At 41.2% G+C, this 27,489-nt stretch overlaps 1 protein-coding gene across 7 annotated transcripts in view; it reads right to left on the bottom strand.

The window, feature by feature from the left end:
* COL4A4 (collagen type IV alpha 4 chain) overlaps positions 1-27,489 on the bottom strand; it is a 149,771-nt gene that overhangs the window by 117,658 nt on the left and 4,624 nt on the right. For all 7 annotated transcript variants that reach the window (XM_038417514.2, XM_038417516.2, XM_038417517.2 and 4 more), the window contains exon 3: positions 14,362-14,439. In XM_038417514.2, the coding sequence (XP_038273442.2) occupies positions 14,362-14,439 (78 nt within the window). The remainder of the gene's footprint in view (positions 1-14,361; positions 14,440-27,489) is intronic.

The following is a 27,489-nucleotide window of genomic DNA, read 5'->3' as shown; positions in this document are numbered from 1 at the left end:
GCCAAAGGCAGCATGCAAGATGATTTTGAGTGACACTCACACTGCCTGGGTCCCAGCCACTGGTCCCGGGGGCTCTGCTGCCAGCCTGGGGTCCTATCCGACTGCCCCCACTCAGCCCGCTGCTTGCCACTGGTCCCAGGCGCTCTGCTGCCATCCTGGGGTCCTCGAGCCAGCCTGGGGCTCTGAAGCCACCCCCAGCTGTGGTCCATTGGCCCCAGCCTGGGGCAGTGAGGGGTGCCGACAGGGACAAGAGGGGGTGCAGCTCAGCACCCCACCTTAAAAATTGTTCCAGCGCCACTCTACTGGGATATTTTTAAGTCCTGATTTGCTGCTTACATCACTATCACATCACACGGAACAGCACATTGCATTTGACATTGTGTGTGCTGTCTCGATTTTTTTCCCCACTGTAAGTTGAAGGGTACATTTGACAAAACGTCAGCTCCTAAGAAAGCTAAGTTAGATGTCTATTCATTTCACTTCACAGCAACACTTGGTGGCTAAGTCATGACAAGGTTTTAGTGCGCTTTGTAAACTGTTTTGATGCAATCAAGGCCTTTTTGTTGGAAAAAGGACAAAACTACCCCAGACTAGATGATGACAAATGGCTATGTAAGCTCATGTTTCTTACTGACATCACCGCTCACCTAAACAAACTCAACCTCCATCTCCAGGGCGCAGGGCAAATGGTTCTGGATCTTTACGAAACCTGGAAGGCATTTGTTGTAAAGCCAGCAGTTTTTTCTCAGGATATTCGAACTCTGACTTCTTGCTACTTCCAACACATAAAAGAGTTATCGACATGTTGCACTGTCAGTGTTGATGAGATTGGAATGTACATGCAAGAACTGGAATCAGAATTTTCTGACAGATTTCAAGATTTCCAGCAATTAGGCCCAATGCTTTCTTTTCTAATTAAACTTGAAAAGTTCAACGAAAGCGACTTGGACTTGTCTGTATTTCAGTGGATGGGTGTTGAAGATTTCGAAATGCAGCTCATTCAGTTAAAAAGTTCAGAATTGTGGGCATCGAAGTTTGGAAATCTGTGGAGTGCACTTGAAGCTACCGAGAGAGATCATGAGGCCTCTATTCTGATCTGCTGGACGTCCCTGCCAATGAAATTTAACTGTTTGAAGAAAAAAGCATTTGCAATGCTTTCAGCATTGGATCCACATACCTGTGTGAACAGGTATTTTCACTCATGAAATCTTCCTCTGTCCCTCTCAGAGGCGGTTAAGAACTGATCACTCAGAAACCTGTGTGAAGCTTAAACTATCCAAATACGTGCCAGACATGGGAAAACTCAGCAGGAAAAAGTAAGGGCAAGGATCACACTAAACTGATAAGATCTGCATTTTAATTTAATTTTAAATGTAGCTTCTTAAACATTTTAAAAACCTTATTTACTTTACATACAACAATAGTTTAGTTATATATTATAGAGAGAGACCTTCTAAAAATGTTAAAATGTATTACTGGCATGCAAAACTTTAAATTAGAGTGAATAAATAAAGACTTGGCACACCACTTCTGAAAGGTTGCCAACTTCTGGTTTATACTAATGTGATCCCTCCTGCAGATTGCTTCCAGCAATAAACAGGAATACCAGAGCCCTGGAGGCAGCTCAGTGGACCTGCAAGGGATGTTCTCTGACTTCTTGGTGGATAGCTTGGCAAGTTCTGGTTTTCTATATGAATTCCATCAGGACTCATAAACTGATAATTTCCCAATCTTTCTTCTTTGGATGTTGAATGTAAGTAATAAACAGTGAATCACCTGGGCAATACGGAAAATACCTACTGTTCCCCCACAATGGCAAATAGGGGTAATGTCTGGTTTTCCTACACACCTACTTGAGGGAGGGGAAAAAAAGAAAGAATAGCTGAAGATTTTTCACTTGTGTTGACAGGGCCAGAGATGCTATGCAGCAGAGAGATAGCATGAAGAGCTGCATCTGGCCATGTCTGTTCCTGGGATGCCAGCCTGAACCAAGTAGTTCTGCTTACCCTAGCAAACAGACTTCCCAAGTATAAGGTCATCTATGGCTTCCTTCTGAACCCACTAGAAGAAGGTATTGGGAGTGGAAAACAAAAGCGACTTGTTGATAGCTCCCGCAACCCTCTTGCTTACCATACAGATTGTTGAGGAAGTGGGGAAGAGGTCTAAGGGGACACTATTGCTGGGACAGAGAGTTAGGCAGAAATCAGTATCTGAGCAAAAGACTTGCAGGAGAGCTGTCACGCAGTACATGATATCATGACTACAACATCCTACCAAAACTTCTGTGGGGATGGGAGTGTCAGGAACCCAGTTACAATTCTACAGTCTTACCAAAATGACTCTTTAGGATGACAGAAAAGAGGGCATCTATAACCCCAGTTCTCCTTTTAACAATTATAATATTTGGATTACATCAAAGTGATGTAAGGGGCGTGGGTGTGAAAACTGAAGCTGAAAGTCACTTGTCGAAGACTGAAAGTTTGGCACATTTTCTAAAATAAGTTTCTTTATAAATAGGGCTTCTGGGTTTGGGTATAAAGTTTTTAGTTTATTTTATGCAAATTATGACCCATTTTCAGACTGATTCATTTTATCTATTCAAAAATCTAATTTTCAAAGCATTTCAGTCCAAATTTTCCTCCCAGTTAAAATTTTCAATTCAGAAAATGTTCTCCCACTTAATATATGTCTACTGAATTAGACAACTTCTCAACAGCATACTTGGGGACATATTCCAACAGAAAAGTTGAAAATTCAAACTAGCTTAAATTCTTTTTAGTGAGAAAAAAACACCATGAAAAATAGTTTAGAGGTAATATTACCAATTAAAATTTAAGGGCTAGATTGCAGAACCCTTGAGATTATGCAGCACTTACTCAACACAAATAGTGTCATGCGCATAATGTTAATCACATGTAAAAATCTTTGCATAGTCAGGGCTATTGACTTCAAAGAGCCTACTCATGTGAGTAAGTGCACACCCACCTGATTAAGGGTTGCACAAGCTAGTCCTAAAGTAGGAAACTAATTATAAAGGTGACTATTTAATTAGCAACAAATGATGCAGCAGGCAGGCAGAATGATAGGAAACAAAACTTTATTAAACATGCTAGGAGGCCCTGCTGGGGGGCTGCACTTTTTGTCTGTCTACTCTGGCCCTGGCTGAGCCTGGTCCTTCTTCAGCATAGGTCCCTCCTGTAACCTGACCCTCTTTCTCCTGTTCTACTCATCATGTTACAGGCACCATTTCATTCTTTGTCATGTTTAAATTTAATTATTGTATTGGTTATTGTGATTTTATTTTTCAGTTTATAAAAGTGCCCCTCACTTGGTCTCTGCAGAATAATGTCACCATGAAAAAAAAAACCCAACAGCAAGATATTCAAATTTAGGGTGTGGTCCATCAAACACATATGTCAGTAACTCCACTGTGTGAGTATTCCCATTGACAAAAGGACTAGTGATCCAATTAAAATTACTCACATAAGCATTTGCAGGATTGGCCTGAAGGCATGCATAATGAAATATATACAATTTCATGTTCCCCATTTTTGCATGCAAATACCTGATGTGCACATGGAAATCAAGTATTTGCATGTACACATGGTCGCGTGTATGCAACTGACTTGTGTTCATACTTTGGATCTTTACTCGCTTAAACTTGATTTAGTTGGAGATTGGTCCTGCTTTGAGCAGAGGGTTAGACTAGATGACCTCCTGACATCCCTTCCAACCCTGATATTCTATGATTCTATGAAACTGGCAGTGTGTGACTATATGTTCTTAAATTTGGAAAAGCAACTTTATTTATTTTAGACAAAAGCGACAATAAGATGGAGTTCAGGATGAGGGTACGTATCAGTAATTTGCAATAAAGATCTATCGTAATCATCTCCAAAATAAACACGGCAAACCTAGGAAATTCAGTTAAAGCTAACCTTAAAAGAAATTTGAACATGCTGAGGTATGAAAATGCAGTTGAGGTATCCAAACAACCTTAACTTTGCCCTGTGGTGACAATAAAAGAGAAATATGTCTTTGAAAGTCAATTTAATCTAATCTGGAACTGGATTTAAAAACCATTTTAATTTAACCTAAAATTAGACTCTTGACTGCAGCCCTAATATATATCAATCATGATTGTATGGTAATTGCATAGCATTATTAAAAGGACCATTACATATATATAATTAACAAATTTTTCTTTACCTGTACTATACAAGTGAGTGCAGTATACATCCCTGTAATGTGCAACGTGCTGCTTACCTGTTTATTCATTTGCACTAGTGACTTTTCTTTTTCTGTGTTTATTTGCACCACTGTCATTAGATGCACATGCACCATGCCAGACAGTACTTGCAGAGGAATTAAATGGCACTGTCAGAGGAGGCCCTCCAGAGAAAAGAGGCCATCTAAACTCAGGCAGAAGTTTAACACCCAGGTGGTACAAAGGAAGAGTAATTCCTACACACTAGTAGACCAGTACACCCCCTGAGCACACTTTGAAGTTTTCCTGTGATTCGGCCCATTTTCCTGATGTAAGAATTGGTGGATCTACTCAGCACACTGATCTGTACCACAATTCATGGCTTTAAGACCACTGAGGGATTACAGTCTGGACATTATGAGTCGGTCTCGTCTCTCAAGGTGCAGGAGGTTACACTGGTATTTTTATGTACTCTGTTAAGAGACTGTCAAGATATTTGTCCATCTGCTTCTATTTTATCTGAACTTTAACTTACATAATTGTCTCTACTTTTCTTCCACCTAGCAGAGTTTCTATTAATTCAAGCATGCCCATTACTATTTCCATTCTTGATTACCATGGGATTGCTTGGCTCATCTTTCCTTTATTCAGCTTCCACTTCTCAAGATATCCTTGTCCAGAGGAGAATCTTTCCTATCCTGTCATTTTATGGGGGAGATTTTCTTTTCACAGGCAAAAATGCAGTTAAGGGCCCAACTCCCTTTGATTTCCAATGAGAGTTGGGTGCCTAGTTCCTTTAGAACTCCTGAAAATCCCACCCATAATTAATAGCAGGTGTATTGTATAAAAATGTGATAAATACCCAGTAAATGTTATGTCAAATACATTAAGATAAAGATTTTGCAATCAATGGGAACTTCCAGGTGCTCAGCACTTCTGAAAAATCAGGCCACTTATAGCAGTAACCTACACATGGAGGAGACTAATTTCAAGCTCCTATTCTCTTCTAAAATTTTGCCTTAGTCTTTTCTTTAGGCTATCATACAGTGCATGAAGATAGCTTCACTTCAATCTTAATTTCACAAAGTTAAATATATTTCACTCATCACTATTAATTGCAATTAAATCATGTTGATCTACACTTGTGTGCAGTAAGAAGACCCACAAAGCAAGTTAGAACATGTTTTAAGGAAACATAGAAAATACCTATAATTCAACAATGACATCACTATGAGCAACTGCACTTCAGTATTAGAAATGTAAAGTAAAGTTAGATCCTTAAAGCATTAGCCCCGATTCACCATTTCATTACACTGAAGTAGTGGGTATAACAAAGTGGAGAATTTGGCCAATATTATTTAATTAATAACTGTTTAGTCTCTACCCTCTATTACTTTAATACTAGCGTGTGTGTGTTAAAATTCTATCTTTTCAGTGACTTACATTACATCACTTGTACATTAACTGTCCTCTGGGAACCCTGCTGGCACTGCTGCTGACCCCAATAATACTACATTAATGTGAACTAGGGGACTCTTAGTGAGTGCCAGCAGGGTCAGTTAGTGTGCAGATATGGCTCAGTTAGTGCACGTGTACTAGAATTTACATCCCTCTATGCAGGCTAATGCACAGCGTAGACAAGCCCCAACTCTCTGAGCGCACATACAAACATAGCAAACCTGTCTTAGGTGACTACTCAAATATGTTCTTGGAGCCTGGGGAAAACCAGCCTGATAGTATTCACTCCCACGTTGATCGGATGAAGCTTATGCCTTTTCACCTTGAGGACATGGTTGAAAGGCTCCTCTGTTTACTCAGGCTTTTTCCCTAAGTGTGATGGGGAACTACATTAAGTCAGTGTTCTGGAGGGATTTATTAGTCAGAGACCATTCTTATTAGCCAACTGCCTGTCTTGAAGAACCATTCAGAACTATTTCCAAATGTAATGAGTACAAGTCTGTTATCTCCATTTTAATAGTGATTACGTAATGGAAGTAGTTTTCTAATAAAAGTCCAGCAGCCCTATACTGAGTATATGTCAAAATGCTCTACAGTCTCATCATCTATTAGCAAAACACATTCCAGTGAGTGAGTTTATTGAAGAAAGTCTAAAGAGAGGCTACATTCTGAAGTCTACAATGCCACAGTGCTATTATATATTCTCTTCACTGTGCCTTATTTTTAAATAGCCACAAAAAACTCCCTTAAATGAAAATAGGAGCTATTTTTGTTGACAATTATTCCAGCTAAGAATTGGATTACACATGGAAAATCCCCTTAATAAAATGCACAAACTCAGGAATGACAGCAGTCTGGACATGCTGCATTCAGTTAGAACACCTGTCCGTACATATTAGATTTGATTAATCATGTGATAGTTGTTTGCTGTTTAGACTCATTCAGGTGAACAGCTAACACATAAACAATCTTTGGCCCAAGGACAAGTATAAAGCAATGATGGGTTTACGCTTAAAGTTACCACAATGACAGAAGTAACATCTTTTCTGCAAAAAATCATTCCTATGCATTCAAGCAAGTGTATCACAAATAATGCACTTTTAGAAAGTATGTTTTTAATCCAACACACATTTTTATGATCAATCAGTAGTTTTCAACTTGCAGTCTGCAGACCTCTGGGTTCAGTTTAGTTTTAGAAAATATAAACTAACCCAAAACTCATTTAGTTTTAGACAATGTAGACTATACATGTAGCAGAGCATTTCAGTGTAAAATCACCAATCCAAATTCATCACTAGTGTAAATAGGTACAACTTTATTGGCTAAAACGGAGTTATGCCTGCTTACATCAGTGGTGAGTTTGGCCCATTGTTTTGTCAATATATACGATGGGTATTAGAGCAAAACAGATATTGAAAAAAGCCTTGTTTCTTCGTGGGCTGAGTGAAATCTAAGCTCCCGTGAAAAGCTGATACATTTAATACTGGTTAATTTAGGACTCTTTGAAATTGAAAAATATTTTTGTCTTTACCAAACAGTCTGTCTGAGGTGCAATACTGAAGATGGAAAAAATTTGTGATAAACAATTGAGCTCTACTGTGTTGCCCCTAACTAAAATGGAATAGATAGACATATTTGATAAGATGTGCATTTCTGACATGTACATTTTGGTTAGTTCTGGAAAGGGTTACATACTGTACCACACTAAGGGATTTCAATGTTCATCTCTTGTTTTTGCATCCCAGTAAAAGGACTGAGGAAGAATAATAGACCATATCTCTAGCAAATTCAGAGTGAAATGTAAATAAAATTTGATGTTTTGGCTTCTGGAGCACAAATTTCAAAAATAAGATGCATGTTTTTGTTACTTTATAATCAGCAGCCTTTACAAAATCCAAACAGGCACCAAATACAGTCAGCGTGCCAAAGTTTAAAGAGAAAAACATAAAGGTTTGTTGGCTTACTGTATGCAGTGACATACCTCCCGAAATAAGCAGGACTGTACGTTGGGGAGGGAGGAAGATTTGAAATGATTCCGCACAATATAAATGTATGCAATATGTTATTTCAGAAAATATGTACATATATCAGGATCTCATTCTTCCAATACATTGTTTCTGTCTCAACTGATGTTTACTGTAACTATTGTCCATAAAGTGGATGTTTTTGCTGCCTGCATAAAGGTTAATGGTAATAGCTATATGAAATATAAGTTTATTACATTTGAGGGAATCATTCAAGTAGTATATAGGTTTCAAAGCTATTACATCAACAATGCAATTCTCACAGATTTACACCTGCTTAATTGTATTCAATTTTCTTTTTTAAATGTCTATTGTTTACAGTATATTCTATATGGAACGTAGCAACAGCAACATCACTGAATATCTAGAAATGTTAGTACTAGTGATGAGTATACCCCTAGAAGGTTCAGAGGTTTGGTATGGACAAAAATTTGGAACAGGTTCTTGAGAGAGAATTAGTACAACTTCTAGCTAAGCAGATATGGTCCAAGAATCTTCTCCTGTGGCATTTTGACAAAGTTTGATTTTTAAATGATGTTTCAAATCAGTCTTTATTTTATCCAAACCATGATACTCAACACTGAGAGATACTATGGATGCTGTTAATCCCCATAAATAGATCTCCTGGGGTAACTCAAAGTTATCATACTATACCTGAAGAATGAAATATCTTAGCTCCCATATTATGAAAATCCTATAGCACAGGGGACAATAGTACACACACAGTCTAGAATGGATCAGGGTAGAATATAGCTTGGAGCAATGTGACTGACGCAGCTGGTGTGACTAGCATGCATGTTGATCCTTCTGGTGGACTTGGGAACAACGTAGTTTTAATCCACTATTGCAGTGTTTATTGCAGAGGGACGTACCGGCCACTGCTTCCCCCATTGGCCTACAGCAGCAAATTGCAGCCAGTGGGAGCCGCGTTAGGCCGAACCTGCGGTCCCGGCAGGTAAACAAACCAGCCTGGCCTGCCAGGGGCTTTCCCTGAACAAGCGGCGTTCCAAGTTTGGGAAACACTGCAATACTGCATAATTATTTATAGTGAAAAGGTGGATGTACCCTTCCAATAACTTTTGAATAAATAATTATTTAGTCATTACAGTGGTAGCTCTTCTTATGTTGTTTTCTTATATTAGTTAGAGCTCATTTGCAATGTTTTATTTCCTTTCCAGTTTAGAAATGTCTCAACCTGACTGTTTTAGATGTTAGAAGAGAATGAGGTTAAACCTTTCTGGGAAAGAAACAGAAATGGATTAAAATTTGCTTTAATAATTAAATGTTATATTTTGTTTTTAAAAAATGGAAAGATGTGAGATTGACAACCTTGGAGGCTGAAGTCTTCTGAATAAGTATAAGTGTGGAAAGTGGCAGTGAATGTTTCCTTGTATCATCCTGCAAATGAGCCTTAATCCTGGCCTGTAGGGGACTATCTGTATGAGTGAGAGGGGAAGAGTTCGGACTCCATGCTCATTCAATCCTTAGTCACTCGGCTGAGGCTGGTTGTTCGTGTCAGTTGTGATTTTATTTTTTTCTCATAAGTATTTAAATATTTACTATACAAAATTCAAAATATTGGGTGGGATCCTTAAGTGGTATAAATTAGCCTAATTCCAGTGACATCCACAGAACTAGGCCAATTTACATCAGCTGAGAACCTGGCTCCTAGAGTTCAACTGTGCCTGTCCTTATGCTGGTGTATGAGGGGACAGGGAATGGGAGTCCTTCTTTTAATGGAAGTTGGTTTAAGCCCTTAAAGGACATAGGGAGACACAGGGAAAGGGCAGGGCCATGGCCTGAACCCCTTCTGCACTGGCTAGCAGAGCTCGCTGGGAGCGGAAAGGAGCAAGTGCTGAAAGGGTAGTAATGTTAGTGCTGTAGCATGCATTCTCTGAGATTTTAGCTGGGATTCCTCCCGGCATTTCCTAATACAGATTGCATCTTTCAGTGTGTGTGCTGGCTTAAATTACACAATTTACATATAATATTCACTTGTTATAGAAGTAAAGTATATAGCTACAGTTACACTGAAGCATATTAAGTATACTGTATTGCACAACAGCATGTGTATAAATACTGTCCTGTTAGAAACGTTTATTATAATCGTTATTTTAGAACACGGGGCCAAATTCTGTACTCTTGCACAAAGAGGAGAAAGTGAAATCACAATGGAGCACATCTCAAGAGTATAGTGCTTTGAAGATGTGCTCAAATTCACAGCAGTGGAGAAAACCAGAGAAGGCGCACATCTACTATTTATATGCATCCTAAGACTGGGGAAAGGATAGTATAAGAGGAAAAAGGAGCGTGTTCCATGCAAATAAAGGCATCCTATGCCCAGAGACCAGCTGTGTGTTTACTGGCCTCCCACTCCAACAGATAAACTGGTAGTGCATAACTCTGGAATAAGACACCATTGCACATGCATCAGCCACCTATATGTTTATCTCAGCCCTGCCTTCCAGCAAAGATAGAAGGCATAAAACAGAACCTGCACTGATGATGCTATTTGGGATTCCCAAAATCATTAACCATGAAGGATACAGCAGGGAACAGCTGGGGCTGAACCTGTTCCACCTGCATGTGTGGGAGGGCTTTCTGTGCCGCCTAGTTCTTTGCATCATCTGAACCGACACTGTGAAGAGGACTTAGGGATGTGCCTTCTCATCTCCAGCAGATATTGACATCTCAGGGTTTGGCAGAGCAATGTCAGAACATTAGTGAGCCTAAATTAGTGCAAACCACTACATCTCAATTTCATTTATATGCAATTTTGTTCCCAACTAGTGAAAACATCTCCCACTGTGATTAGAATAAAACTTCATTCATTAATAAGGACTCCCTAATTTTATGTGTTTTTCTTTAAATTAATCCATGATATTGAGGCTTTCTTATTTGCCCCAAAATTCTGACATTTAATGACTTGAAAGAAAAACATTTCATTCCTAAATCAGTCTTTCAGTTTCTTGCAAATCAGGGAATGTATCCAAACATATCCAAACCCAAATCAATAGTCCTGCATTACTTTCTGAATCTCCTATCTCAATCACACTCCTAACTTACGTTTTCTATCGCTGCACTGCTATGTATTTTGAGGTGGAGCTGACATCAATTTATATTATAACATTGCCAAAAAACATCGCCAAACTCATCCATTTTATTCTCACCCACAACAACTTCACATTTAACAATAAACCCTTTGTCCAAACCATGGGAACAGCCAGGAGTACTAGGATGGTTCCCCAATATGCCATCCTCTTCATGAGCCACCTCAAGGAAGAATTTCTGGAAAAATGCACCATCAACCACTGTTATACGTGAGATACATTGATGATATTTTCATCCTTTGTACAGACAACCTAAACTTCCTCCTAGATTTCCACCACAACTTAAACCGCCACCACCCATCCATCAAACTGCCACCCCAGCATCAACTTTCTGGACACCACAATTATCTTAAATAATGGAACAATGCAGACAGCTTTATTCAAGAAACCCACCAATCACGGCACTTACCTCCACAGTTCCAGCAACCACCCCAGACACACCAAAAAATCTCTTATCTACAGCTAGGCACTCAGATACCACAGAACTGGTGCCGGAGAGAGAGTCCAGGATAACAACTAAACACACTCAGCTGCAGAAAAGCCACCTTCACAAATAAGAGCATTCCACCAGAAATGTACATTGCATCATGCATTGGGTCACCCAAATACCCTGGGAGAACCTGCTTCAATAGAGGGGAAAAAACCCAAAACTACTGACCACACCTCTTTAGCTGTCACCTCCCACACCACACTGGAATCCACAGGGTAACAAACAATTGTAACCCATACTTGATGGGGACCACATCCTAAAAGAAATCTTTCCCCCATCTTCTGGCCTTCAAACAAGCCCCCAACTTTGTTAAGCTCATCATCAGAAGCAAGCCCCCCACCAGCAGGGACATACCAACTCAAAGCAGCACCAGACTCTGCCTGAACAACAGATGCAAAACCTGTGAACATATCTCCGTGCCTACAATGACCAATAGCCCCCACATCACACCTTTCAAGATTTCTGGGTCCTACACATGTTTATCATACCACATGCCCCTGTAACAACTATGGGGGTGAAACCAGACAATCATTATGCTCTCAAATGAACTCGTATAGAAAAATGACAAAAGACAAAAACCACAGGCAAACATTTTTCACAAAGCGATCACTCCATATCTGATCTTTCAATTACTTGTCCTCAAATGAAACTTGCACAACACCTTCAAAAGGCAACCCTGGGAATTTACATTCATAACTCTCCTAGACACCAAAAACCATGGACTTCACAGGAACACTGGTTTTATAGCTCTTTACAACAATTTGTAACACACCACACTGCCTGCTACTCTTATTTTCCCACTCCAAACCCTTTCTGTATAACAATCTAGCCCCCACTGCCAACTTCATTTCAAATGTCCAAATCAAATGTGTTACCCCTTCTGCTTAACAAGCTGTCCCAATGTGTATTTAGTTCAAATACTCCACTTCCTTCCTCAGACCTGAAGAAAAGCTTCTGTGTAGCTTGAAAACTTGTACCTTCTATGACAGGTTGCCCACCCCCACTCTGGGGTGCCATCTGATATACTGGGATACCACTGAGCCCGCCTGATCCACAAGCCTGGGCTCCCTTACACTGTCCTGCTGAGCCAGGCCCTCAAGCCTCCTCCAGCACACACACAGGTAGGGCCACACTCAACTGCAGAAAGACACAGACACTGAAATCACCTCTGCATGGGAAGACTCAGCTAGGGAATTGCCCAGCACTGAAGTGCACACCCCCTTTGGGGGGCAAATCCAGCACTATATTGTCTTGCGCTGCACAGAGAACTGTACAGTGTAAACTCATAAAATTCGCCCCCTCTGTCAATGTGGAGGAAGATATACACAGCTTTCCCCCAGATGAGTTATGAATTCCACAAACTGGTTTTAGAGAAAACAAAAACAGATGTATTAAGTACAAAAGATATATTTTAAGTGATTATAAGGGATAGCAAACAGATCAAAGCAGATTACTGAGCAAATAAACACGCAAACTAAGCTTAACACACTAAAGAAACTGGTTACAAGTAGTAATTTTTCATCCTAAGTGTTGTTTTTAGCAGATTGCAGTGGTTCTTAAAGACAGGCTGCTCTTGCTTGTAGCTTAAAACTCCAGGTATTTCTTTCACAGGCCAGACACTTTTTCCAGGCTGGATTCCCCCCTCCCCCATCCCCCAACCTTGTCTTTGTTTCTTAGATGTTTCCAGCAGTCATCCCGGGCAGAGATTCAGTGAAGAATGAACCCCAATCATCTCACTTCCCTGTCTTAAATAGACTTTACATATGGTGGGAATCCTTTGCTTTTCAGTGTGGTTCCCCCCTTCTCCAAGTGGAAAAATACTGGTATTTTATCATGGAGTCCAGTGACATGATCACATGACCCTGCAGTGTCAAAGCAGACATGAGTCAAAGGCTGTTTGTAGCACCCCAGGAAGCTTCTCAGGAAGGTGGAAGATTAGCATCTTCAAAGACATATTGTCCTCCCTAATGGTTCATTGACCTGTCCCCAGCTAACCAGCCAGACTGATTGTATTTTGTCTGGTCTGTGTTCCCCACGTGCAACTACCACTTTTGTAGTACGGATGTATAATCAATATTCATAACTTTATATACAAAAATGATACATGCATACAAATAGGATAATAATATTCAGTAAATCATAACCTTTCCAATGATACCTCACAAGACCCATCTTGCATAAAATATATTTTAGATATGCTTTAATCATATTATAACAATATTTCTATGAAGTATATGGGGCATAGTGTCACACCTTCCACCAACAGAAGTTCATCCAAAAAAAAAATTTACCTCACCTACCTTGTCTTTATCAAATTTATAAACCAGTAACAGAAAGCCCACATACTTATAAACAAATAGCAACTTGTGTAAACTGCCAAAAGCTGGTAATATTTCAATACTCATACCTAGTGACTACTATGTAACATCTCTGTCTAAGGAGATACTTAAATTACTAGTCCTAACAATATTAGCTAAAAAACCACACCTGCTGAATTTCACATTTTAAACGCAATACACTGAAATAACTCAAATTTTCTTATACCCAAGACAATTATCTAGTGTACTGAAAATCATGAAAAGGTGATAAAAGATTAGGAGAACCAAAAGAAATTTCAGATCAACATGAAGATAAAAAATAACCTAGGTTTCTGCAAAAATACAATTATAAAATGGCAAAAACATACTCTCATTTGACTGGCCATTTAGAGGACATCTGAGAAGGTGGACAGATTTCAAATTGAAGATGCCTTAAAAATGACATTTTTCTAATTGTCCTGCTCATCCTGAAAAGTCTCTAATCTCTTTAAAATGAAAGTTATGTTATTACAACCGGATCTTCTCTGTGGGCTAATCTGCCTAGAAATGACCTATGGTCTTGAATTTCTTTGATAGTGCACGTGCTTGAACTTCACACCAATGGGCAGACTTAGATCTGTTTCCTATCTTGCCAAGTTGGGACTTTCTTATTGGAGCTCCCAATGTTCAACAGCCCTAGTGATTTTAAATGAGAGATGTGCACAAAATGAGCAATATTTTTCAATAACAATTATTGGTATATTAAATCACTTACTCTTGATCCTTTTTCAGGAAAGCACTGGCAAACCGAACAATCTTGTCCTCCACATGGACCAATATATGAATATTTGCCCTAAAAATTAAGAGGTTATTAGTTTATATACAGTATACTTGTTATCCAATACAACACATTTTAATGAAACAAAGAACATCAAGTAACAGCTCAAGACTTCATGTAAGTAGAGATGTAGTGGCCTGCCCCCCACTAGCCAAGCCTGCCAAGCTGCTGTGAGGAATGGCTGGACTCTTATTGGAAGAGTCCCCCATAATGGGGGGAAACCGGATGGTGACATGGTCAAAAGACTGTGCTACGAAGCAGACGCAGAGAGGAAGGAGCCATATCAAGTCTGTAGGCGAGAACAGGAGAGCCACTATCACCCGAGGTGCACCCGCTGGGACTGAGCTAATTCCCAAAAGGCCCTGCATGACGCAATAGTGTGATGAGTGACCCCGTGACAAGCGGTATCAGGTGATTATTAACTAGGTGTAATTGGATGTAATTAAGGAATATAAAATGTAGGCTAAACATTAGGAAGAATTTTGCTACAATAAGCGTTTAGACCTAGGCTAGTCAAAATTAAAACTTAGTCCAAGAGCTAGAAAGGTATTTCGGCAAGTCACTCCACAATATCAATTAAGCACCAATACCTTTGAGGATCTGGGCCTTAAGCACTTTTTTTTTTTTTAAAGTGTCTGCACAAAGCAATACTGCATTACATAGAATTGGGGACTGACTGACATAATGGATCTCTTTCCTTTTTAAATTCTATAAAATTATACTGTTAGTAACAAGGAGGTGAAAGACTTTTTCCATGAAGTTGATGTAATGTTGAAAACAAATATGTTTAATGGGATTCTAATATATCAGGACGCATACATTCAATTGATTTACAATGTAATAAGTAGAACAAACATGTTCTTTTTAGTGTCCCAAAATGGTAATTTTTATTTAATTTCGTAACAGCAATGCCAGCAAATGAGCAGTATTAAGTAAACAACTGACTATGCCTATATAAAATGCAGATTAAGAATAAAATTTGCAAAGCTGCTTAGGTGATTTGAACACCTAGTTTCCATTAATTTTAATTAGAAATGAGTGTCCAAATGCCATAGGTGGTCTTGAAAAAAAAACAAGCCTAATATTAAAAAGGCTGATAAGAAACTATAATTTAGGTAAATGAATTCAAAAAATGACAGTGTGAAATATACTGATTCAGTGACTGATTCTGATTCCATAGAAATCTGTGTAAATTTTGCCATTGGTTTCAGTAAGAGAGAGACAACAATAGGGCTCATATTTCAGTTTTTCAAGGAGAAAATTAATCATAGATGAGGAGGAGGAGTCAGTTTGTTTTATCTCAAATATTTTCAAAATGTCTGGTGATACTGAACTTCAGAACAAGAAGGAATTACCGACACTCTCAGACTGCTTCTCTATCATGTACTAAATTTCCCATGAGAATACATATCTGTTCTGAGTTAGTCCCTTTCCTTGTTATTAAAAACTGGAATGTCAAAGGACTGCAAGTTGCTACTAACATTTCTTTATCATACTAGGAAAAGTATTTATTTAAATAGCTAGTACATCATTTAACCTCGTACCAAAGATGCTAATATGTCAGCAGTCACAACATAGATTAACAGAATAGCTGTTTTATAAACCTTATTAGTAGGGCTGTAAAACTATTTAAAAATTATTGTGATTCATTGCACGATTAATCGCACTGTTAAAGAATTATAAAATACATTTAAATAGTTTTGAATACTTCCTACATCTTCAAATATATTGACTTCAATTACAACACAGAATACAAACTATACAGTGCTCACTTTATATTTTTATTTCAAATATTTGCACTGTATAAAACAAAAGAGTATTTTTCAATTCACTTCATACAAGTACTGTAGTGCAATCTCTTTATGGTGAAAGTGCAATTTACAAATGTAGATTTTTTTTGTTACATAACTGCATTCAAAAACAAAACACTGTAAAACTTTAGAGCCTACGAGTCCACTCAGTCCCACATCTTGTTCAGCCAATCGCTCAGACAAATAAGTTTGTTGGCATTTGCAGGAGATAGCTGCCCAATTCTTGTTTACTATATCACCTGAAAGTGAGAATAGGCATTTGCATGGCACTGTTGTAGCTGGCATCACAAGATATTTACGTGCCAAATGCACTAACTATTCATATGTCCCTTCATGCTTCAACCACCATTCTAGAAGATGTGTCCATGTTGATAATAGGTTCTGCTTGATAACTATCCAAAGCAGTGCAAACTGACGCATGTTCATTTACATCATCTGATGCCATCAGCACAAAGTTCATTTTCTTTTTTGGTGGTTTGGTTCTGTCGTTTCCACATTGGAGTGTTATTCTTTTAAAACTTCTGAAAGCATGTTCCACACCTTGTTCCTCACAGATTTTGGAAGGCACTTCAGATTCTTAAACCGTGGGTCGAGTGATGTCGCTATCTTTAGAAATCTCACATTGGTACCTTCTTTGCATTTTGTCAAATCTGCAGTGAAAGTATTCTTAAAATGAACAACATGTGCTGGCTTGTCATCCAAGACTGCTATAACATGAAATATATGACAGAATGTGGGATAACAGAACAGGAGACATACTATTTTCCCCCCACGGAGTTCAGCCACAAATTTAATTAATGCATTATTTTTAACGAGCATCAGCAGCATGGAAGTATGTCCCCTGGAATGGTGGCCGAAGTACGAAGGGACATACGGATGTTCAGCATATCTGGCACGTAAATACCTTGCAATGCCAGCTAAAAAAGTGCCATGCGAATGTCTGTTCTCACTCTCAGGTGATGTAAATAAGAAGCAGGCAGCATTATCTTCTGTACACATAAACAAATCTGTTTCTCTTAGAGACTGGCTGAACAAGAAGTAGGACTGAGCGGACTTGCAGGCTCTGAAGTTTTACATTGTTTTGTTTTTGAGTGCAGTTATGTTACAAAAATAATCTACATTTGTAAGTTGCATTTTCACCATAAAGAGATTGCACTACAGTACTTGTATGAAGCGAATTGAAAAATAATATTTCTTTTGTTTGCCATTTTTACAGTGCAAATATTTGTAATAAAAAAAAACAAGTGAGCACTGTCTACTTTGTATACTGTGTAACTGAAATCTATATATAAGAAAATGTAGAAAAACATCCAAAAATATTTAATAAATTTAAATTGGTATTCTATTGTTTAACAGTGCAATATTAATTTTTTAAATTGCAATTATTATTTTATTTAATCGCATGAGTTAATCGCAATTAATCGACAGCCCTACTTATTAGAAATTAGCATAAACTGCCTCATAGTAAAACTGTCTTAACATTGCTTCTCTAACACTAATTTATATGACCGTGTTAATTGCACAGAGTTTTAGTGTCCTATTTTGTGGTCATTTTCTGATGAGATAGGAATAGTATCTTAATACTTTGGATTTACCCCATCTTTTCACCAAACGAGGTGTGGTAGAGCAATTATGCCAATGGCTCTGAATTTTATGGTCTCTCTATTCCATATTGGTAAGCCACTGTGCAAAGTGTCACCTGATTAATTTACTGGATGGATGTTGGAAGAAATCTACCTTAACAGTGTCATAACTGATTATGGCTTTCATATGAAAGAGCCTTTGTGAATAAAGACTATTGGTCCCGTTCTTTTTTAACCTTAAACAAAGATGTATAGATAGAATTATGGAATGTCTGAAAATTAACCTTTCAAGGACAGACAACAGTTGCACCTGCAAAACTAATGAAAACATTCCCTGTACTGGCAAATACCCTAAACAGATTTATGCACACAAATAACCATTTGTACATCTGAATGTCAAGTGCAGTTGGCTGATCAGTGCATATAAATGATAAAGTTATACAAATATTGTAATAAAGCTCTGTCCTTGCCTCCATGGGTCCCGTGTTTCCTGGTGGATTTCGCTAGCCTCAGAGTCTCACCGTGACCCTGCACGTAACCCTTCTCTCTCTACAGACAAGGGTCACAGTCTACTGAGCCATTTGAATCATAATCCAGTGAGGGAGGTGAGGAGAAGTTATCCTTCCTTGCACAGTCTCTGTTATCTCCCAGTCTCAGTGATTAATCAGGGGGCAAAGGTGGGGGGCAGGAGCCCAGGCCCACCCTCTACTCCAGGCTCCAGCCCAGGGACCCTAATAGTATCAGCTATGGTAGCTGACCATTTAGAAACATGACATGTACAATTCCCTGGGCTACTTCCCCCACAGCAGCCCTCACTTCCTCAAGTTCCACTTCACCCTTACCTCAGGGCCTCCTTCCTTGTGCCTGATATGGTGCGTACTACTCAGCCTCTCCAACAGCACAACTTCCTCCCACAGCTCCTGACATGCACACCCACCTGACCAACTGGGAGGCTTTTAACTAGTTTTAGCCAGCCGGATTGGCTTCAGGTGTCCCAATCAACCTAGCCTTCTCCCTGCCTTCTGGAAAGTTCTTAATTGGCCCCAGGTGTCTTAATTGACCTGGAGCAGCTGCCATTTCACTTATCCTGACACCAGGGATTTGATTAGCTTGGAGCTAATATATCTATCTCCCGCTACTTTTCTATAGCCATCTGGCCTTGCCCAGTCACATATCCCCCCCTCTGCTCAACACCATAGAGTTGGGCAACTTGGGACGCCAGGCAAAATGCTCATGACAGACTATCCAGCCCTGTGCCGTATGTGGAACTAGAATGGTTGGAGGGATAAGAATCACCTGGTGACCCTTGCATTCTTTTCCTTATTCCACTGCATCCACTGGAGGGGTGCATGGTCTGTCACAAGAGTAAATCGCCAGCCTAAGCAGTAATAACGCAGTGTCTCCATAGCCCATTTGACAGCAAGGCATTCTCTCTTGACTACTGCGTATTTCTGTTCTCTTGGGAGAAGCTTCCTGCTTAGGTAGAGGATCAGGGGTTCCTCTTCTCCCACCATTTGCGACAGAACTTCCCCCAACCCCACCTCAGAAGTGTCTGTTTGTAAAATAAATTCCCTGTTAAAGTCTGGGGCTATGAGTACGGGGTCATTACAGAGGGCCGTCCGAAGGTCTGTAAATGCCCCCTCTGCAGCGTCAGTCCACTTTACCATGTCTGGACCTCAGGCCTTCACCAGGTCCGTTAGAGGACTTGCTCTAGTGGTGAAGTGGGGAATAAAACATCGGTAGTAGCCTACCAAGCCTAGGAATGAACGGACCTGCTTCTTTCGGGTCGGCCGGGGCCAGTCTTGAATTGCCTCTAGCTTATTCGTTTGGGGCTTCACTATGCCCCTTCCCACAATATATCCCAGGTATGTAGCCTCTTGCTAGCCCTATGGCGCATTTAGAGGGATTAGCAGTGAAGCCAGCCCGCCTTAAGGTGCGCAGTACTGCCTCAACTTTCTCCAAGTGGGTTCCCCAGTCTGGTGTATGGATGACGACATCATCTAGGTATGCAGCTGCATAACTAGTATGGGGGCCCAGCAGCTTATCCATGAGGCACTGGAATGTGGCTGGGGCCCCATGTAGCCCAAAAGGGAGGACGGTGTACTGGGATAGCCCATCCGGGGTGGAGAATGCTGTCTTTTCTTTAGCTTCTTTGGTCAGAGGAATCTGCCAGTGTAGATCCAGTGTAGTCAAGAATCAGGCACTACCCAGTCGGTCAACCAGTTCGTCGATGCGTGGTATGGGGTATGCATCAAACTGGGATATTTCATTCAGTCGGCGAAAGTCATTACAGAATCTCATGGTACCGTCAGGTTTAGGCACTAGAACAATGGGACTGGACCACTGACTGTAAGATTCTTCAATAACCCCTAATTCTAACCTTTTCTTTACTTCAGCCTTGATTTCTTCTCTTTTGGCTGCTTGGATTTGGTAGGGTCTCAATGTTACCTTGGCTCCGGGGATCATGCAGATATGGTGATAGGTCTCAGTCGTCCGCCCTGGTTTTGTAGAGAACACATCTCGGTTGCGATTAATCATGTCGGCTGCCTCAATCTTTTGGATCGGCGTCAAGTCGGATGATATCCTCACTTGCTCGTGTAAGTTATCCTCCTGGGGAAGGGTCTCCTGCATGACTAAGCATGCCTCTCGATCGTGCCAAGGTTTTAGAAGATTGATGTGGTAAATTTGCTCCAATTTCCGGCAGCCTGGCTGCCACACCTTATAGTTCACCTCTCCCACGGCTTTGATTATTTCATAGGGTCCCTGCCACTGGGCCAACAGTTTACTTTCTGCTGTGGGCACCAGTACCATCACCCGATCCCCTGGTTGGAACTATCGAAGCTTCGCTTGGTGGTTATAATGGGTTCGTTGGGTCTCCTGTGCTCTCTCCAAGTGTTCCCATACAATGGCCGTAACTCGGGCTATCCGATCTCTCATCTGCAGTACATGCTCAACTATGTTCCTTCCAGGATTTGGCTCCTCTTCCCAGGCTTCTCTGGCTATATCCAATATGCCCCGAGGGTGGCGCCCATATAGTAGTTTGAATGGAGAAAAACCCGTGGAGGCTTGCGGAACCTCCCGGATGGCGAACATGAGGTAAGGCAATAGGGTATCCCAATCTTTCCCATCCCGGCTCACCACTTTCCTGATCATGGCCTTTAGAGTCCTATTGAACCTTTCCACAAGGCCATCTGTTTGCGGGTGATATTCAGAGGTCCGTAGGGCTTGCACATGAAGCAAGGAACAGAGATCTTTCATCAACTTGGACATGAAGGGTGTCCCTTGATCAGTCAATATCTCCTTGGATAGCCCAACACGGGCAAAGATCTGTACTAGCTCCTTAGCTATTGTCTTGGAAGCTGTGTTGCGCAGGGGAACAGCTTCCGGGTACCGGGTTGCACAGTCCAGTACAACAAGCACATGTTGGTGGCCCCGAGCTGTCTTCTCTAGCGGCCCTACCAGATCCATGGCTATCCGTTCAAAAGGAACCTCTATTATTGGAAGAGGTATCAAAGGAGCCCGCAAGTGCGGGTGAGGGCTGTGTAACTGACACTCCGGACAAGAGGTGCAGTATTGCCGGACATCTTCATGTACTCCTGGCCAGAAGAACCTCCGCAGGATCCGTGCCTGGGTTTTCTCTACCCCTAGGTGTCCTCCAAACAGGTGACTGTGGACGAGACTCAATATGGCTTTTTGATGTTTTCTTGCCCCCAGAAGTTGTTGTAGCTCTTGCTCTTACATTTGCACCACGCGGTACAGGAGATCTTTCTTCACTATAAAAGAAGGTCTGGGACCCCGGACCTTCCCATCCATGGGTATCCTATCGATCTCGGCCACCTCTTTCCTGGCGTTATCATATCTGGGGTCCTCCGCCTGGTCCCGCCCAAAAGTCTCTCTCACAGGACTAACCTGCCCAAGTTCCCAGGGGCTGGCTTCTGCTTCTTCCAACGGCTCACTGCCATCATGGAGGGGGCAGCTTCTGGCTCACCTTCTGTGGTGGAAGTTTCTCTGTTGGTTGCTCGCGTCCATCTGCCTACTAGGGAGGTCTTCTGGCCCTGGGTCAGGATCCGGGTTCCCAAGGCCTTTGTGGCCTTCCTCTCTTTTTCTATCTTCCGGGTCTTTCAGGGGGCTGAGCCCAGATCCTGAGAAATCTCAGCGAACATCGGGGGTTGACATTCCCCTGGTGACGAGTCGCTGTCCTCAGGATCCCCACTTCCCTCCAGTCTCTCCGGGAGGAGTAAATTATCAAACCCTGGATAGTCCCTCCCAATGACTACAGGATATGGGAGTTTAGGAACTACGCCCACGGTCACCTCAATGGGGTTTCCCTGAACCTCTATCTCCACTGGGATGGTGGGGTAATGACTCACGGGCCCATGCATGCACGTCACTGCTACGCAATTGGCTCATAGCAGCTGACTACTTTTTACCAGCTTACCCGATATGAGGGTGATAGCACTCCCAGAGTCTACAAGCGCTGTAGTCTGTGCTCCATTTTAATCATAAGCCAGCAAAGGAGGTAAGGAGAAGTTATCCTTCCTTGCACAGTCTCTGTTATCTCCCAGTCTCAGTGATTAATCAGGGGGCAAAGGTGCGGGGAGCCCAGGCCCACCCTCTACTCCGGGCTCCAGCCCAGGAATCCTAATAGTATCAGCTACGGTAGCTGACCATTTAGAAACATGACATGTACAATTCCCTGGGCTACTTCCCCCACAGCAGCCCTCACTTCCTCAAGCTCCACTTCACCCTTACCTCAGGGCCTCCTTCCTTGTGCCTGATATGGTGTGTACTACTCAGCCTCTCCAACAGCACCACTTCTTCCCACAGCTCCTGACATGCACACCCACCTGATTAACTGGGAGGCTTTTAACTAGTTTTAGCCAGCCCCTGATTGGCTTCAGGTGTCCCAATCAACCTAGCCTTCTCCCTGCCTTCTGGAAAGTTCTTAATTGGCCCCAGGTGTCTTATTTCACCTGGTGTAGCTGCCATTTCACTTATCCTGGTACCAGGGATTTGTTTAGCTTGGAGCTAATATATCTATCTCCCAGTACTTTTCTATAGCCATCTGGCCTTGCCCCGTCACAATATGTACTTCTATAGGGGCACTCATTGCACCTTCTTCTATTCAAATTAATCAGATTTTCAATGTTCGAGCACTCCCCTATTTTTAAGAACATCCTTTCTAAAGGAGACTATCAGTCTTTATTTTGCAACCTTAGTGACGAGCAGCTGTTAGATTATGAGTACTATATAGCTAAAGTTTAAGTTCCTATTTATTCTAACTTCATTACATGAGATTTAGTATTCTAATACAGATAATTACTTGGCCAGATTCTTGGGTTTGATGCAGATATTTTGTGTTGTAAATGCTTTACTGAAAGCTCAGTGTTTAACTTATTCACCATACTGATACAACTGAGAGGCCCGCCGTCCAACCACTAGAACTCAGATGATGCATCTTTATCTTTTCCATTCCACACATGCTCAAGTACATGTTCACCAAGACCTTTCTACTTTTTGGGAAGAAAAGTCAAGGACCAAGATAGGCACTTTCATCTGTAGTTTGTAACACTCTTGTCTTCATTAAATGGAAGGTGAGTGCAGATACAAATTTCCTGAATTTTGAATATTTTATTTCCCTCCCTTGAAGGATTCTAATTCTTAAATTTTTCCAAAGTCAAGGAACAACCAAATCCTTTCATTATGTTTAAATTTTAAAACATATATAGTGTGACAGGGTCGGGCCAGATGGCTGTAGGAGAGTAACAGAAGGCAGATATACTAGCCCCAGGCTACTTGACGGGAGCAAGAGGTATTAGGAGCTGAGAGTGAGAATGTGGACTGTTGGAGGACTGAGGTGTACAAGCATTATCAGACACCAGGAGGAAGGTTCTATGGTGAGGATAAAGAACGTGTTGGGAGGAGGCCATGCGAGAGTAGCCCAGGGAGTTGTAGCTGTTGCATAGCTGTTCCAGGAGGCACTCTAGACAGCTGCATTCCACAGGGCCCTGGGCTGGAACCTGGAGTAGAGGGCGGGCCTGGGTTCCCCCCAAATCCTCCCAACTCCTGGTCAGACACAGGAGGAGTCGACCTGGACTGTGGGTTCAGAAAAACGGCCAAGCTGAGGACTGCCGTGAAGCTCCAAGGCGAGCAAATCCACCAATAAGCGCAAGACCCACCAAGGTAGAGCAGGAACTTTGTCACAATAGTTTATAAAAAACAGAGGAACAAAAGTAAAGTCTCTGTGACAGAACAGTATATGTCTCCTCTGAGCTGTAGCTCACGAAAGCTTATGCTCTAATAAATTTGTTAGTCTCTAAGGTGCCACAAGTACTCCTTTTCTTTTTGCGAATACAGACTAACACGGCTCCTACTCTGAAACCTCTAACATTTTGTATCAACTTTTGCCCCCAGAAAATGACAGCTGCCTTCTGTAGTAACCAGACTCCTAGAACATTGAGGATGCACAACACCGAGAACAAAAAAACCCACACCTATAGTTATATACATCCCACAGGTGATACTCTTTTTATTACAAGATACCTATTTCCAATTTTACCTCTATCATAAGTAGGATATCCGCAAATTTCCTTTATTTAAACAACTTAAACTATTAAAATGTTTTCTTTATCTTACTAACATTTTATATATATTAGAAAAATGTGACATCTTTGCAGTTATTTTTGAATCCTTTGGAGACCTGGAGCAGCAGATTTAGTAACCTGGGATTAGATTCTGCCACCCTAACTCCAGCTGAGTAGTACCTTACTCTATAAGTAGTCCCACTGATTTCAACAATGAGTTCAAGTGTATATGGTAGGGGTTGCTGGAAGAGAAATAATGTCTTATGGCTAAATCTCTAAGCAGGGACCTGTGAGAACTGGGTTGCATCCTGGTTCTGGCCACATACTTCCAATGTAATCTAGGGTAAATATTTTGGAAGTAGCCACTAATTAGGTGTTTCCCATTTTCTGGATACCCAGTGTGAGCACTCACATCCAACTGAATTAAATGGGAGGTGTGAATGCTCAGCACCTCTGGGGAGAAAAGATCAGACCATAAATGTTGAGTTGGGCACCCAAAGTTAGTGTCCTTTTTGAAAAGTTGGGCTTTAATCTCTTTTTAGCTCAGTTGCCTATCTGTAAAATAGGGATAACAAATAGGAATAATAGTACTTCCCTACCTCTCAGAGTAATTATGAAAATAGATTTACTAATATTTGAGAAACTCAGTCTACAAAGAAGAGTGCCATAGTAAAGAATAAATTAACAAATTCTTACTCAGAGAGGGGTTTGGATGATGTGCAGTAAGGTCCCAATTCTGCGGGGTACTTGAAATATATACTTAACTTTAAACACATTAGTTCCAGTGACTTCAGTACACTTGACTATTTGTAAAAAGAAAAGGAGTACCCGTGGCACCTTAGAGACTAACAAATTTATTAGAGCATAAGCTTTCGTGAGCTACAGCTCACTTCATCGGATGCATTTGGTGGAAAAAGCAGAGGAGAGATTTATATACACACACACAGAGAACATGAAACAATGGGTTTATCATACACACTGTAAGGAGAGTGATCACTTAAGATAAGCCATCACCAGCAGCGGGGGGGGAAAGGAGGAAAACCTTTCATGGTGACAAGCAAGGTAGGCTAATTCCAGCAGTTAACAAGAATATCAGAGGAACAGTGGGGGGGAGGGGTGGGAGGGAGAAATACCATGGGGAACTTTGTGACTTTGTCCTGACACATAACTATTTCACATTTGGTGACAATGTATACCTTCAAATCAGCGGCACTGCGATGGGTACCCGCATGGCCCCACAGTATGCCAACATTTTTATGGCTGACTTAGAACAACGCTTCCTCAGCTCTCGTCCCCTAATGCCCCTACTCTATTTGCGCTACATTGATGACATCTTCATCATCTGGACCCATGGAAAAGAAGCTCTTGAGGAATTCCACCATGATTTCAACAATTTCCATCCCACCATCAACCTCAGCCTGGACCAGTCCTAACAAGAGATCCACTTCCTGGACACTACGGTGCTAATAAGCGATGGTCACATAAACACCACCCTATATCGGAAACCTACTGACCGCTATTCCTACCTACATGCCTCTAGCTTTCATCCAGATCATACCACTCGATCCATTGTCTACAGCCAAGCGCTACGATATAACCGCATTTGCTCCAACCCCTCAGACAGAGACAAACACCTACAAGATCTCCATCATGCATTCCTACAACTACAATACCCACCTGCTGAAGTGAAGAAACAGATTGACAGAGCCAGAAGAGTACCCAGAAGTCACCTACTACAGGACAGGCCCAACAAAGAAAACAACAGAACGCCATTAGCCATCACCTTCAGCCCCCAACTAAAACCTCTCCAACGCATCATCAAGGATCTACAACCTATCCTGAAGGACGACCCATCACTCTCACAGATCTTGGGAGACAGACCAGTCCTTGCTTACAGACAGCCCCCCACTCTGAAGCAAATAGTCACCAGCAACCACACACCACACAACAGAACCACTAACCCAGGAACCTATCCTTGCAACAAAGCCCGTTGCCAACTCTGTCCACATATCTATTCAGGGGATACCATCATAGGGCCTAATCACATCAGCCACACTATCAGAGGCTCGTTCACCTGCGCATCTACCAATGTGATATATGCCATCATGTGCCAGCAATGCCCCTCTGCCATGTACATTGGCCAAACTGGACAGTCTCTACGTAAAAGAATGAATGGACACAAATCAGACGTCAAGAATTATAACATTTAAAAACCAGTTGGAGAACACTTCAATCTCTCTGGTCACTCGATCACAGACCTAAGAGTGGCTATACTTCAACAAAAAAGCTTCAAAAACAGACTCCAAAGAGAGACTGCTGAATTGGAATTAATTTGCAAACTGGATACAATTAACTTAGGCTTGAATAGAGACTGGGAATGGATGAGTCATTACACAAAGTAAAACTATTTCCCCATGGTATTTCTCCCTCCTACCCCTCCCCCCCACTGTTCCTCTGATATTCTTGTTAACTGCTGGAATTAGCCTACCTTGCTTGTCACCATGAAAGGTTTTCCTCCTTTCCCCCCCCTGCTGCTGGTGATGGCTTATCTTAAGTGATCACTCTCCTTACAGTGTGTATGATAAACCCATTGTTTCATGTTCTCTGTGTGTGTGTATATAAATCTCTCCTCTGCTTTTTCCACCAAATGCATCCGATGAAGTGAGCTGTAGCTCACAAAAGCTTATGCTCTAATAAATTTGTTAGTCTCTAAGGTCCCACGGGTACTCCTTTTCTTTTTGCGAATACAGACTAACACGGCTGCTACTCTGAAACTTGACTATTTGTGTGCACTTGAAGTTAGACACCTGCTTCAGCACCTTGCTGAACTGCAGCCTAAATAATGAATGAGGGTATATACTGGAGGATGAAGCTAAAAAGAAATATTGAGCAAGATATGTACTGTGCAAGGTATGTACTGTGAACTCCATGATTGAGGAATGCTGTGATGAAAAACAATATGAGATATTGTATGTCTACATTATAAAGCATCTGGAGCAGAATTAAGGTTGCAAAGCCTATCTTAATTCTAGCATTTACAAATTGTTGAGTGCCTCACTTTGCAGCCTTAATAGTGTTTCTTTATTT

This window comes from Dermochelys coriacea, chromosome 9, assembly GCF_009764565.3.
Source record: "Dermochelys coriacea isolate rDerCor1 chromosome 9, rDerCor1.pri.v4, whole genome shotgun sequence".
Lineage (NCBI taxonomy): Eukaryota > Metazoa > Chordata > Testudines > Dermochelyidae > Dermochelys > Dermochelys coriacea.
This window is presented reverse-complemented; position numbering and strand designations above follow the sequence as displayed.